The sequence below is a fragment of the Seriola lalandi genome, unplaced genomic scaffold, assembly GCF_002814215.2.
Source record: "Seriola lalandi dorsalis isolate HSWRI2012SDOR001 ecotype SW California unplaced genomic scaffold, Sedor1 jcf7180002053097, whole genome shotgun sequence".
Classification (NCBI taxonomy): Eukaryota; Metazoa; Chordata; class Actinopteri; order Carangiformes; family Carangidae; genus Seriola; species Seriola lalandi.
Window position 1 is genome coordinate 469,223 of NW_019523650.1, and position 12,646 is coordinate 481,868.

The 12,646-nt window shown below is 42.3% G+C and overlaps 1 protein-coding gene across 1 annotated transcript in view; it reads left to right on the top strand.

The window, feature by feature from the left end:
* The window catches only part of arb2a (ARB2 cotranscriptional regulator A), a gene marked incomplete at its 3' end in the record, with an annotated part of 105,222 nt that overhangs the window by 11,609 nt on the left and 80,967 nt on the right, over window positions 1–12,646 (top strand). The window contains exons 5-6 of the mRNA XM_023400954.2: window positions 7,023–7,088; window positions 8,614–8,805. Of these exons, the coding sequence (XP_023256722.1) occupies window positions 7,023–7,088; window positions 8,614–8,805 (258 nt within the window). The remainder of the gene's footprint in view (window positions 1–7,022; window positions 7,089–8,613; window positions 8,806–12,646) is intronic.

The window sequence follows — 12,646 nt, forward strand, 5'->3', positions numbered from 1 at the left end:
ACATTACACAAACCAAGACTGGAAAACAGACTACTGGTGTGGTGACATTTTCCGTCCTTGGCTCTGACTGTTATCATAATGGCTGTATTACAGCTGTAATGCAGTGCAGGCTATCTGCGCGGTGTTGCTCAGTGCAGCAGGGTCACCACAGCCTGTGTAGGTGTCAGTTGTAGTCTAATTCCTGTGATTCGGTGATGAATCTCTCTGATAGAAGACAAGCATAGGGTCTGGCCCAGATGGAGCTCTATTAAGCTGTTAATAAATGAGGATTCTTCTCTGCTCTGCCTGCATCTGTGGAATTGAAGGCACTCACAAATTTGTAAACACACACACACACACACACACACAGTCAGAATATTATAATGAAGTAAAGCTAGCCAGATGGCTGAATTAGAAAGCCGTCTCTTTCTCTTTCTCCTTTTCTCTCTGTCTCTTCATCTCTCTCTCTCTCTCCCCTCCCTCCCTCTCTCTCCCCCCCCCCTCTGTCTGTCTCTTACTCTCTTACACTGTGTACTGTCTCTCCATTATCTATTTTTCTCTTTCTGTCTCCCTCTGTTTCCACATTATGGATGATGGGTATTGTAACAGCTGACCAAGGTTTAAAGCTCTGCTGAAGTGCCCTTGAGCAAAATGATGAAAAAGACGTGTCTTTAACAATTCATTATGACAAGCTAATATCATTATAATATTATATTATGTTATATTATATTCATAACCTAAGTTCAACTTGTGTTATACCTCTACCATGTGCATAAATTACAATATCATCTGCATACATTTGGATGCTAGTCTCAGGACAAACAATATATGCAGTAGAATGGGCGGGATTTAATCGTCAGATTGTTGGGGAAAACCTGTTGAGAGTCAGCAGCCACCTGGCTGATGATTGTGTACTTGGACAAACAGTTTTGGAGAGTTAGCTTACAACACTATCCCCTAAGCTGACATCATACTTTCTATGTTCACATTGCTGCAATGCAAATTCCGTCATCTGCTAGTGTCTATGCGGTAGTGTATGTGTACGTGCAGGTGCAGGTGCAGGTGCAGCCCAAACAGAGTCTGCGCACAGACCTGCAAGTGTGAACGCCTGTACCTGTGCAGATACCCAGTGTAGTATGAACAGAACTTTGATCCTTTACCTGTCCCAATGATTTAAGGTTAAGAAAACAGGTAGATGTAGTGAGTTACTTTGTGAAAAAAATGGTATATCAAGACATGTTATAAGTCACTTTGCAGGAGTTTAAAAAAATGTATTTTACAAATACATTGTTCATAATATACAAATACTGTCACACATTTATTTCACTGGATGTTGTGTTTTATGTGTGTCTTGTACAACGAGCAGAATAGTGTAGTATATTTAGCCCTTTACATATACAACATTAACCTATAAGTGATGGATCACATTATTAGGTTGAAGAGGTGCAATGAATAAAAACTCCTAGTGCAGTCATGAAATGTTGCGTCAGGGCTACAATGGGTGCCATGGAGACAGGCCTTCACACTGTACTTAAAGCACCATGAGGCCCCATACCAGTCGTGGACCATTTTGTTGGGAAGCTAATGGGATCTCTCTAAAGAGGGACTATAAATGACAGCTGTCTGCCCTGATTCACTGACTGCCATCACGTCTCCATTCCCAAAACACTTAAAAACTGCTGCTGCAGCTTCTGCTGAGAACAGGAAGGAGGAAACAGACACAGTGAGACAAAAATGGTTGCAGGGTGTGGGCGAGGTGGATTAGAGTTGATGAAAGAGAAGGGAATTGGACAGGGGATGGGGATGGGATGGGGGGTTAGAGAAAAGACAGGAGGGCTGGTAGTTACAGTACTGGCATCTGTCACTACCGCCGGCACCCACGGTGGCACGCAGTACTTTACTTTGAATTACCCTCTGCCGGCTTCTCAGTTAACACCTGAGGAGGTCATTACGATGCCATTAGTATGAGTAGTGCAAGGAGGGCAGAGACGGAGTCTGAGAGAGGGAGATCTACGCTAAGTGTAAACAGACTGTCTGTCAGTCTGTGTCGGAGAACTTTCTCTTCCCCTGGAGAGCCCTCTCTCCTCTGACAGAAGAATGACAGAGACCTCATGGGAATTACACCCGTCTCTCTCTCGCTCTCTCTCTTTGTTTCCCACGCGGACTGACAGATCACAAACTCACAACAATAGGCCCTATTTTAATACCACTTTCTGTTGGTACATGAGGCTGACTTAAATAAACAACCTTTCTATTGCCTCGTGCTCTCTCTTATTTTCGCAGCCTGTCTCTCTTTCTGAGTAATGCTTTGCTGTTGTTGCTGCTGTTGTTGTGCTGCATTGTTCGGGGGGATTTTCTTCTTTTTTCTTTTTCTTCCTCTCCTCTATTCTCTGGAGAAGAAGGAATGCTTTCCTGGGTGCAGTCAGTGATACAGCATGGAGCAGCTCTTTCAGTTTCATTATATAAACAGCTTTGATGCCTCTTCTTGCTCTCTGGTTTCTATGGCTAAGTGGCTTTTGGAGAGGGCTCTGGACTAGAGAGACAAGAGATGTGTGTGTCTATGCATGAGCTTCTCGTATGTGTGTACACTGCATGTGCTGCTGTCTTGTGTGTATTTGTGCACACGGCTAACACTTAGCTGGTTAATCAGATTAACCAGTGTGGCTTCATTGTCCCAAATAAGTGATACATTATAACATTATTGCATTATTTAAACTGGAGGCCTCAAAAGGCCTTAAAACAGCTTTGTAACTGTGACTTCTGATTACATAAAATGTCTTTCTTTTCTTTTCTTTTCTTGTGGGGTGGCTGCAATTTTTGTTAAATGTCGCTGGGACATTTACAGAGATGTTTTTCTTTATATTTTAGTGTTTATTTCCATTTCCACAAGTTGTATCTTTCACGATGACTAGCATTAAATTGGTCTTAAAGAGTCTTAATGTATCTTGATGAAACTTACAGACCCTGATAAACATCTGTTTCATGATCGTCTCTCAGGGGCGGTTTCAGATCATTGCTTTCTCTTCCTCCCCTGTAATTACCTCAGTTTTTCCATTGCCCTTGACCATCTCAGCCTTTACCCTCCCTCCCTTCCTCCCTCTTATTGTTCTATGATACCTATTGTTCCTTTCCTAATATTTCCCTTGTTCCTGTTCCTCACATCCTTGTCTTTCCCACCTCTCAATATATCCACCTCTTCCTGTCCTGGTTCACTTCTTCCCCACTTTTCCTCGCCTCAGGTGTGGTCAGCCGAACCAGGCACGACTGGTGTAATCAGTGGGAGAACAAACATTAACTGACACATGTGCACACATAATGTGGGAGGTCTTTCACCCTCAGTAGTGAGGAGTTTAAAAACATATCGACTTGCAGCCACAGTGGTCTTCGTTAAGATCGTGGCTTGGTGTGTGAGTGAGGGTGATGAAGAGATTGTTGTGGGGATGACCTGAGGTTTAGGGCACAGCCCACCCACTTAAAATGACTCGTATCAAGGCCACATACTGTACCGTTCTCTCTCCCCCACCGTTCTCTCTTCTATTGCTCCCTCTCCCATCAGCTGTTCACCGCAGTGGGATCTGGCACAAGACTCTGGCTCCTGGGGATTACTTCTCCACCTCTCCTTTCTTGTCCTCCTCCTTTCCTCCCACTGAGCCCTCCTCTAAGTCCCTTCCTTCCTCCCTGATCCCACTCTTCTTGCTTCATCACCACAATGCTTCCTCTACACAAACAAACCACAGACACAGAGGTGACCTCAGCCGCAGAGTGTATTTCAGACTCTCCCACGATCGCTCTCACGGCCATGTAGAAAGCTCGCCGTTCTTCCAGCATACATCATCATCCAGTTGTCCTAGTAGACAATTAAAACTCAACTGTTACCCTTTTCTGCTCTTTTTACCTTTGTCTGTCTGGACTTGACAGACAAAGCCAGTAAGGGTTACCCATGATCACTGCTCTTTGTGTGTGTCTCTGCTGGGGGGGGGAACTGTGTCTTTGGAGATGAAATAGTGCAGTCTGGGACTTTGGCCTTCACTTTTTTATGACAGACACAGAGCTTATATTGACATTTCAAGTAATGTGGCACCCATAGCTTGTCAGCCTGAATGATATTACATATTTTCTGCAGATGAGGACATTGTAAGCATGTTTGTGGTCATGAAACCTATTGATTTGAATTGAATTAAGCTCTTTTATCTCTTTCTCCTTTCCTCTTTCTGTTTCTCTCTCTCTTTCTCTCTCTCTCTCTCACTCCCCTCCCTTCCCCTTCTCTTTGTGTGTCTTAATATTATTTGCCAAATCCACTCCTCGTGCTTCTCCTATCGTCCGATGCCGACAATGCAGGCACTCAGCGTTGCTTCCTGCAGGCATTTCATTAAAGCACTAATAACACATTGGTAATTAGGTGACAAAGAGGCTTTTCTTATTGTACTGATCAGCTGCTGAGACGTAGTCCTCAGAGGCCCACACAGAAGGAGGTTGGCTGTGTGTGCGCTAGGACATGTTTGTGAGTTTCTGAGTTGTATGTCTCTGCTCCGAGTCTATTATTTCTAAAAACAAAAATCAGGTTTTGATCCATTGAAATGCTGCTACTGTCTCTTTTTCGACCCTTACTTTTGATCTATTTTTTTAATCTTTTTTGCTGAAAGGAAAAGGTCATCTGGCTGCAGTTTACATTATGAACTAAAACACACAGATGCCCACATAGCCACACATATATATGAGCTTGGATATTAGATTCTTATTTATGATCTACAGTATCCTTTTATCAGTGGAAATGAATTTTCACATCGAAACTCTTGCATTCTTTCCAGTTTTTCTCTCTCCTCTTGTTCCCCATCAGTCTCTCCCCTGATTCTATATCAGATGGTTCTCGAGCCACCTGAGGCACTGAACAAATAACGTAGTGCAAATGAAATTTCCTGTGAGGCTTATTGATGTCATTAAACACTAGCATACTGAGGCCCGGAATCATTTTAGTCTTCATCAGACTGGCTGACATTTTAGTGAATTAGCTGTTGGAGGTTTGGTGGGTTCGGATGAGGTGGGGTTGTTTTAGCTCCCCTAGCCCCCATGCCACCACCACCTCCCCCACCCCCTCCTTCACGGGGTCAAATGGTAGAATCGATCATCTCATTTGGCCCGTCTGCTGGCCTTTGATTGGCTGTCATAAGGCTAATATGTGTCTGGTGTGTAATGATATTCTTGCATGTTGTTCTTTAAGAAGTAAATCAAGTTAGCATTTAGCTTGTTGCGGACATGAAAGAGCATGGCAATACTGTGATTATCATGAGAATTCACATTTGACTTTAAAGCAAAAGCCTTTCTTTTACTCTTAAGTTGCATTTGACCTTTTGTTGTCCTTTCTTTTCTGTGTGAAAAATCATTTCTGTGGAGAATCATCTGCCAACTTTAAATTTTGAAAGGAGATATGTTCTTAAATTCATACCATTTAAAAGAAGTTTGGAGTTTGGAACATGTATTTTAGGGATATGCATAATTTCATCGTCCCGTGGCTGACATTTCAAAACTGTGTCTAAAGAAAATGTTTTTTTTGTGTGTGCGCCAAAAATTACAAAAGCTAAGCACATCATGGCCCAAAAGAATCCCATTAGTTTTTTCACTTTTTAGTACTTACATCTGTAACTGTTGCACTTGACTAACGGGAGAGATTTCTTTCACTTCTCTAAGAGACTTGGAGAAACCTTTCTTTCTTTTAGAAATAGCACAATGTTTTTTGTTATGGTCATGTATCTGTAATACTACACCTCTGCTCTACATACATAGCTAACAATGTGCAAGTTTACTTTTCATTGTCTCCAAAAACACAGTGTCAGTAGTTTGTAATCAAGACTGCATAATTTTTTGATGGTGTATGCTGATCCAAACCCAATTACAAACATGCTTTTTTGTGCAGATATTTTTAATGACCCATTCCTAATACATTCAATGAGTAAATATCTGTTGACCAGTTATTATTAAATCTCAGTACAGTTCTCCACCTTTCCACACATTAATGAGCTCTGAGTATCATGCCACTCTGTGCTGTGAGACATGACAGTCTCTGGTTGATCCTTGTTTGTGTTTGGCCTTTGTGTTTGGGGTCAGTCAGTCTGTTGGTCTCTGACTAGAGAGCGTGACTGGGGCTCGGACATGCTTTGTAGCTGTGGCGCCACCGCCGGCCTTTGCTTTCCTGATTTAGTAAGGCTGATGCTTCAAAAGCCATACCCAAAGTGAGACTTCACAGCAGAGCAGGACAACATGTTGCTCCCTGTGGTCCGTGTGCCTGACATTGTACTGTCGTGACATGTACAGGACACGGAGTCTGTCATTGCACGTGATTGGGAAACATCATTACAGTAACAATAGCTCCAGCACAGCTCGCTGCCAGTGGTCATGTGCCCTGTCATCTGTTATCACTCTTAACTCCTCTGGCTTTCTCTCGCAACTGATCAAAAATCTAAATCTGTTCCACAAAGTGCTTGTCTCTGTTCTCAGCTCAGCAGGACGTGGGGAGAAGAAAAGAAGGGAAGAAAAAATAAGGAAAATTGAAAAGAAAGTTGTTAATGTCACTGAACCATGAAAGGCTTGGCCCGGGGTTGGAATGACTCGGTATACAAGGTTCTTTAGTGCTGTGGCTGCGGGGATAAACATAACTTACATCAGCCCTTCGCTTGTACAGGAGATTTCCTCTCCTGGCACTTACAACCTCAACACTCACACTGCACTGTGATTCACACACACACACACACACACACACACACACACTGTACGATCCAGACCCTTTCAAGTAGCTCATGTACACATGCATACACACACACACCAGAGGGCAAACAAGGGTTTTTGAATAGTAGTTTTTATTCTGTTTGCAAGCATGACAGTGGTTGCTATTACTTGTTCACACATACACACAGAGTTTAGTTTGTTTTTGTTGGATGGATTTGTATCAACGGCAATGTAAAAATATTAATTGCATTAGACTGTATTATCAATGTATTGTCTGACTGTGTGCGTGTGTGTGTGTGTTCTGTGTCTTTTTTTCTCTCCAGATCATCACTCAGTATGTTTATGAGCTGTTGGAGAAAAAGTGCAACATGACTAAAGCCTTCCTGCCAGTAAGTACCCAGAGTGTGAAAAGAGGCATTTTCCTCTTTGATTTATGCCCTTGAAGATTAAAGGGAGTATTAAATATGAAAATTGACGTAAATGCTTCGGCTTCAGAGTGTGATTATATTGAGTGTCCTGTTTAAACAAAATAAAGAAAAGGGGATTGTGAGGAGTCAGCTCTCCTCATTTCTCTATCAGTCTTTGTCTTTCCCTTTTCTATCTCACTCAGTTTCTCTCTTACTCTCTCTCTTTCTGTTACTCCCTCCTCTGCTCTCATCCTTTGTGCAAAAGTGTCTCCTCAACAAATTAACTGTATTGTGACGTGTCATTTCAAAGGCGCAGAGGCGCAGCATGCTGATGCTTAATCTGTTTTGCATTCATTTGCGCTGAAGGGGACTTTCTCAGCCATCATGGAGTTATTCTTTGCCCAGCTCATCCACACTTGATCCCTTTTTTATTTGTTGTTGGAAGCATGTTTGTCTCTTTTTGCCCCCCTTTACCCCACCATCCTTGCTCTTTTTCTGTTTATAAAAGTTGCGATCATTTTTCAGGCTGCATTTATGGGGATGTTAGGCAGTGCTGGTGTTTAGAAGCATAGCAGAGTTAGCTCCAGCGCTAACAGTGTCCATAAATCACCTACCAAGGGACTCAGCGCCTTTCATTAGCCCCCATACACTTTTACTGGTTTATCTGCCTGGCCTATTTATCTCATTATTCCTCTGGAAAATTGCTCTGTTCTGCTTTTCTGCTGCCCACCCGCCTGCGTGTATATGGCATTTGTGTGTGTGTATTTGTGTGTTAGTGGTGGGTCCGTCCACCTGCGTGGCATTGAACTTGTGACCGCAGATTTTAAGAAGATTAACCGCAGCCAAGTATAGGGAGAGGGAATGAGGGAGCACAAGAGAATAAAGGGTAAGATTTTCTCCCCCACTCGGCTCTCTTTGTCTGCTTGGATTAAGTTCTTGCAGCTGCCACCCATGGCTTTTATGGACAGTGTTTGTCTCCTTAGAGATTCTTCCAGGCATACTTGGGAGGGATGCAAAGACGCATGGGATGTGGACGGAGCTCATGCACACCCACAAATACTCGCTCACTCTCTTAGCCTCCCCCTCTCTGTGTATTACTTTCTCCCTCAGTTTTAATCACACAAAGGCTGTTTTCTAATCATGATTATTGATGATTAGTGTACTGATGCATATGAGCTTTTTTAATTACAAAGGCCACAGTAGAAAAGGCTGTTTCTCCTTAAATTCCTACATGCAACATAAGATAAAATTCTTAACATTTCTTTTCATAATCAGCTTCAGATGTTTCTTTGAAAAATAAAATCACAATTTGATCTTCTTTTTCATTTGCTGCTATGGCATGGAGACAGGCAAAGATTTATTTTGATTGAGTTAAATGTCCCAAAAGTCTATGAAATCATCAAACATCTTTGGGAAATATGCTTTTCTCTTTATATAAGAGATTTTGGGGGTTTTGACTCCAATACATCAGTGAGACATGATAACCTGTGTTTTCCTGAACATTTAGGTGGATGCCACAGAAGATGAACCCACAAGTTTTATCTACCGGAGCCCAGATGCCTTGTCTAACCCATCCAAGCTGTTGGTGCTCATCCAGGGCAGTGGCGTAGTGCGGGCCGGTCAGTGGGCCCGTAGACTAATCATCAACCAGGACCTGGACTCAGGGACACAGATCCCCTTCATCACCAGAGCCATGGAGGTAGGGGGCACAACAAAAGATGTTCAAGCTATTTCTTTGGATGTTGAAACGATTTTTACCGATCTTTGATCCAAGATGTTGTGTTTTCATGTCACTGAGAGGGAGGGGTGGGCTGAGTGCACTGAGGACACTGCACAAAAAATGTTAGAGGAGGTAGTTTATTATGCAGCCGGTTCTAAATACTTTACATTCATATCCTCCATTTTTGTTTTTCCTTTGCAAAGAGTGTAAACTGTGACCCATCATTAGTTTGTAGGGTTTTGTGTGTCTCTGAGGGAAAAAGTCACCACATAGTGGTACCACTGCTACCACAGTGGGAGTGGTGGTTAGCCTGATGGGATATTGGTGTGACAAGTGTAACACACATTGTTTATGTAAGGGGCAGGCTTGAATATTTGGGGCTTTGGAAGCAGTTCTGGCACAGTTAGAAGTGGAGTATCATGGTATTTTGTTTTCTTGTGTTTGACTGGAGGTTTGAATGTGATTGTGGGTAATTTTTTATTACTCTTAGCTTTTCCACCTTAGATTCTGGATGTACTGCATCGACTCAATTCAGTTTAACTTCATTGCCCAATTTACACAAGTCTGGAGTGGAAAGGAAACTTTGTCCTTGGATATGATAAATTACATGATCCTAAACAATCTCAGCACTCCACAGCATCATATAATAGCAGGAGTGAATAATAATGATAAGCAGACATTCGTTCACAGGTCCAAACACAGACTTTATTACTTTACATATTATTGTACAGTTCTCAACCCAGAATAAAGGCTTATATTGTCTTTTTAGTGAAAGAATATTCCTCATTATGATCATTATTATACAAGAAAACATTTATGTATTTTTATGATTCCTGTGTAATCCTATGGGTTCATCGGTGACTGAGCTGAGAGAGAGAAGCAGGTAATGTGATGTAAAATATAGATTCGTTTTTCTTTCCCTACTATATGATCACACACAAGTGTATACATCTGTGTTTCAGCAAGCAAAAGGCGGCTCTCTGCCTGTCTTATTATTTTCATCCCCATTTCTGTGCTCATTTGTCAGCCGGGCCACGACTACCTGTGTAATTTCATCGGCCCAGTGTTCAAATTGACTTAGGGGAGATCCTGCTCTCCCTCTCCCCCTCATTCCCTCGTTCCGTCCACCTGAATGCCATAAAGACTTTCACTGCTGTGTAAAGCCCTCGCCTGCTGAGTACAACAACAGGAGAGATTTGGGTAGTGTGCGTGTGGGTCCATGTGTGTGCTAACAGATGATTCAGGTACCCAGAAACTGTCTTTTACAGTCACCCCGGCCGGTGTTGCAGTTGGAAGTGGCTGGATTGTGTTGCAGACAGCCAAAGTGACAGCCCAGATATAGAGAACGTGGTGTGTGTAGTGCGAGTGTTGCTCATTCATCATCATAAACAAGAAATCGTGTTCTTACACCCTGACAAATCATCATCCAGGCATTTACCACACACAGGCCTTGTACTCTATGTGTGCACTGGAAAGACAAGCACACACATTTATAGTCAATTCATGCTGTCTGCATCTATAACAGGCATGTTTGTGGTTTATTATGTCATACCATGACATTTGTGTGGATGTCTTTTGAAGTGCATGTACAGGAGTTACAGCTATTGTAACATCTGAAGAAAGGTGTGGAGTTTTTGTTTTTGCTCATTTTTTATCTCAATCTTATTTGTCTAAACACATTATCAGCTGATTTTAATGATAAGTTCCCCTTCAAGCAGTGGGGGGGGCCGGGTGGGGGGGTTCTCAGTGAAATCACTGTGTACTTATCAGCAGTACCTATTATAGTTATTCAGCATTTAGTGGATACTTAGAATTACAGTGTGCTCAAAAGGTACACCACATGACTACATTTAGTTTGTGATATACACTAGCATCCATATTTCTAAAAGGACAGTTATTATAGCTGTATTACATTAGGTATTTGACATGTAATGACATGCTATAAGTTTATGGTAGTTTCCACTTTGGCTTGATGCAGCTTCACATTTTACTCCTCCTTTATTCATTTACCCTTAGACATCTCATCTGGTTATCTCATACACTTGTACAAGCTACTAATTCATCACTCTGACACATAAATCCCATCTTACTTTTTAAAGATACTGCCTCCCGCCTGTTCTACAGCACAAAGACAAACAGGCATAGAGGCATGGCATTAGTTATGCATTAATTTAAATGTATTTCCTAAGTCAGTGTTTATAATGAGTGCCTGACTGTTCAGCCAAGTGGCTTGCTGACTACCAGCGTGTTATATTCATTCTCCTCGTAGGAAGAGAGGTGCAGCAGAAATGGTGATGACTAGGTGACGTCTGAAACCTGACGAGTTGTCAAGGAAGCAGCCTTATACACCATTGTTATTAAACGTTGTTATACTGTTATAATGTTATACAGTACAACTTACCACATCTTTATTCTGAAATGTTCACTACAAGGCATTAATAATTAATAGGAAAATCACTCAACAGGAAACTTTTGTTATCACTACCTCGTGGCTATCAGTTTCACTGTCTCCACCTACACATATATACAATACAGAGTTCACAATGAATTGTCCAAACCCATTCTGGGAAATGCAGGAAATGACTAACTGAGGAAGAGGTTGGTGAACCAGCTTGAGGAAATGAGCCATGATATTCAGCAATGTGAGACTATCTGAAAGTGGAATATTCCTTCGACCGAACTGTCATGGATAGAAACATTTATAAAACAACAACTTAGTTTTACATAGGTCATTACAGCAGTCTGATGCTTTATAGCTGTAAAAGAGCAACTCTGGCACCATGACAATTACTCAATATTTCTGATTTACAAATTTGTTTAAGTGCAGTGCTGGGTCAAATGTGACATTTTGAGTGTTGTTTTTATTATGTTTAGATTAGACTCCATTTTACAAAAATGTTGCGTAGCAAGAAGCTTTTGCCTCGAGTGCAGCTCATGAGAAGTTACTCATGGGAAGTTGTTTGGAAATTCAAAGCCTGCAGCGAAGGGTCAACTGGAGTGCATTCGGGGAAATATGGGGGGAGCTTGTGGCTGCTGCAAAACACATACGCACACACACACGAACGCACGCACACACACACACACACACACACACACACACACACACACACATACATACATACATACATACACACACACACGTACACATCCACCCATCCACCCACACACACACACACACACACAGACACACACACGTGTATGGCCCTGCACCTGTGTTAAAGCACCACTCTGAAATTCTTAGCCAGCGTCCTTAAGGGCTCGAGTCAGCCTTTCCTCTCTTCCGATGGGATCACCCACTGCCAATCAAGGGATTGTGGGAAACATAGCTGATTGTGCTGGTTAATCAGGCCATTCACACAACACACGTGCACACACACATACAAACAATCACATTCTAGGGTGAATCTCCGGGCAGCCTGTCTCTTGCACACCATTTACATCCCATCACCTGTTTCTGCTTCCCATATCCACCATGCTCCTGTCTACAGATATATCACAATCTCAGGATTATGTCAACACATTAATAAGCTTGTATCATGTATTTGTAAAAGATGAGTCTAAAATATGTGGACACAGAGAGAACCTAGCAACAAATGCATCACACTGGGCAAAGGTGAGTACAGTAACGCCAGGTTAAGGCAAATCTTTGCGCTGTGGTTGCAGGTCTGTTCCATGTGCATGTGCATGTGTTTGTGCACATGGAAGTAGTGCTATTTCCCATAGCCTCGAGGTAAAATGACAGGTGAGAGGAGGTTTCTCAAGCAACAACCAGAGTGAGGGGGAAATAGATGGAAAAGATGAATCTGAGGGGAGGAGGGCA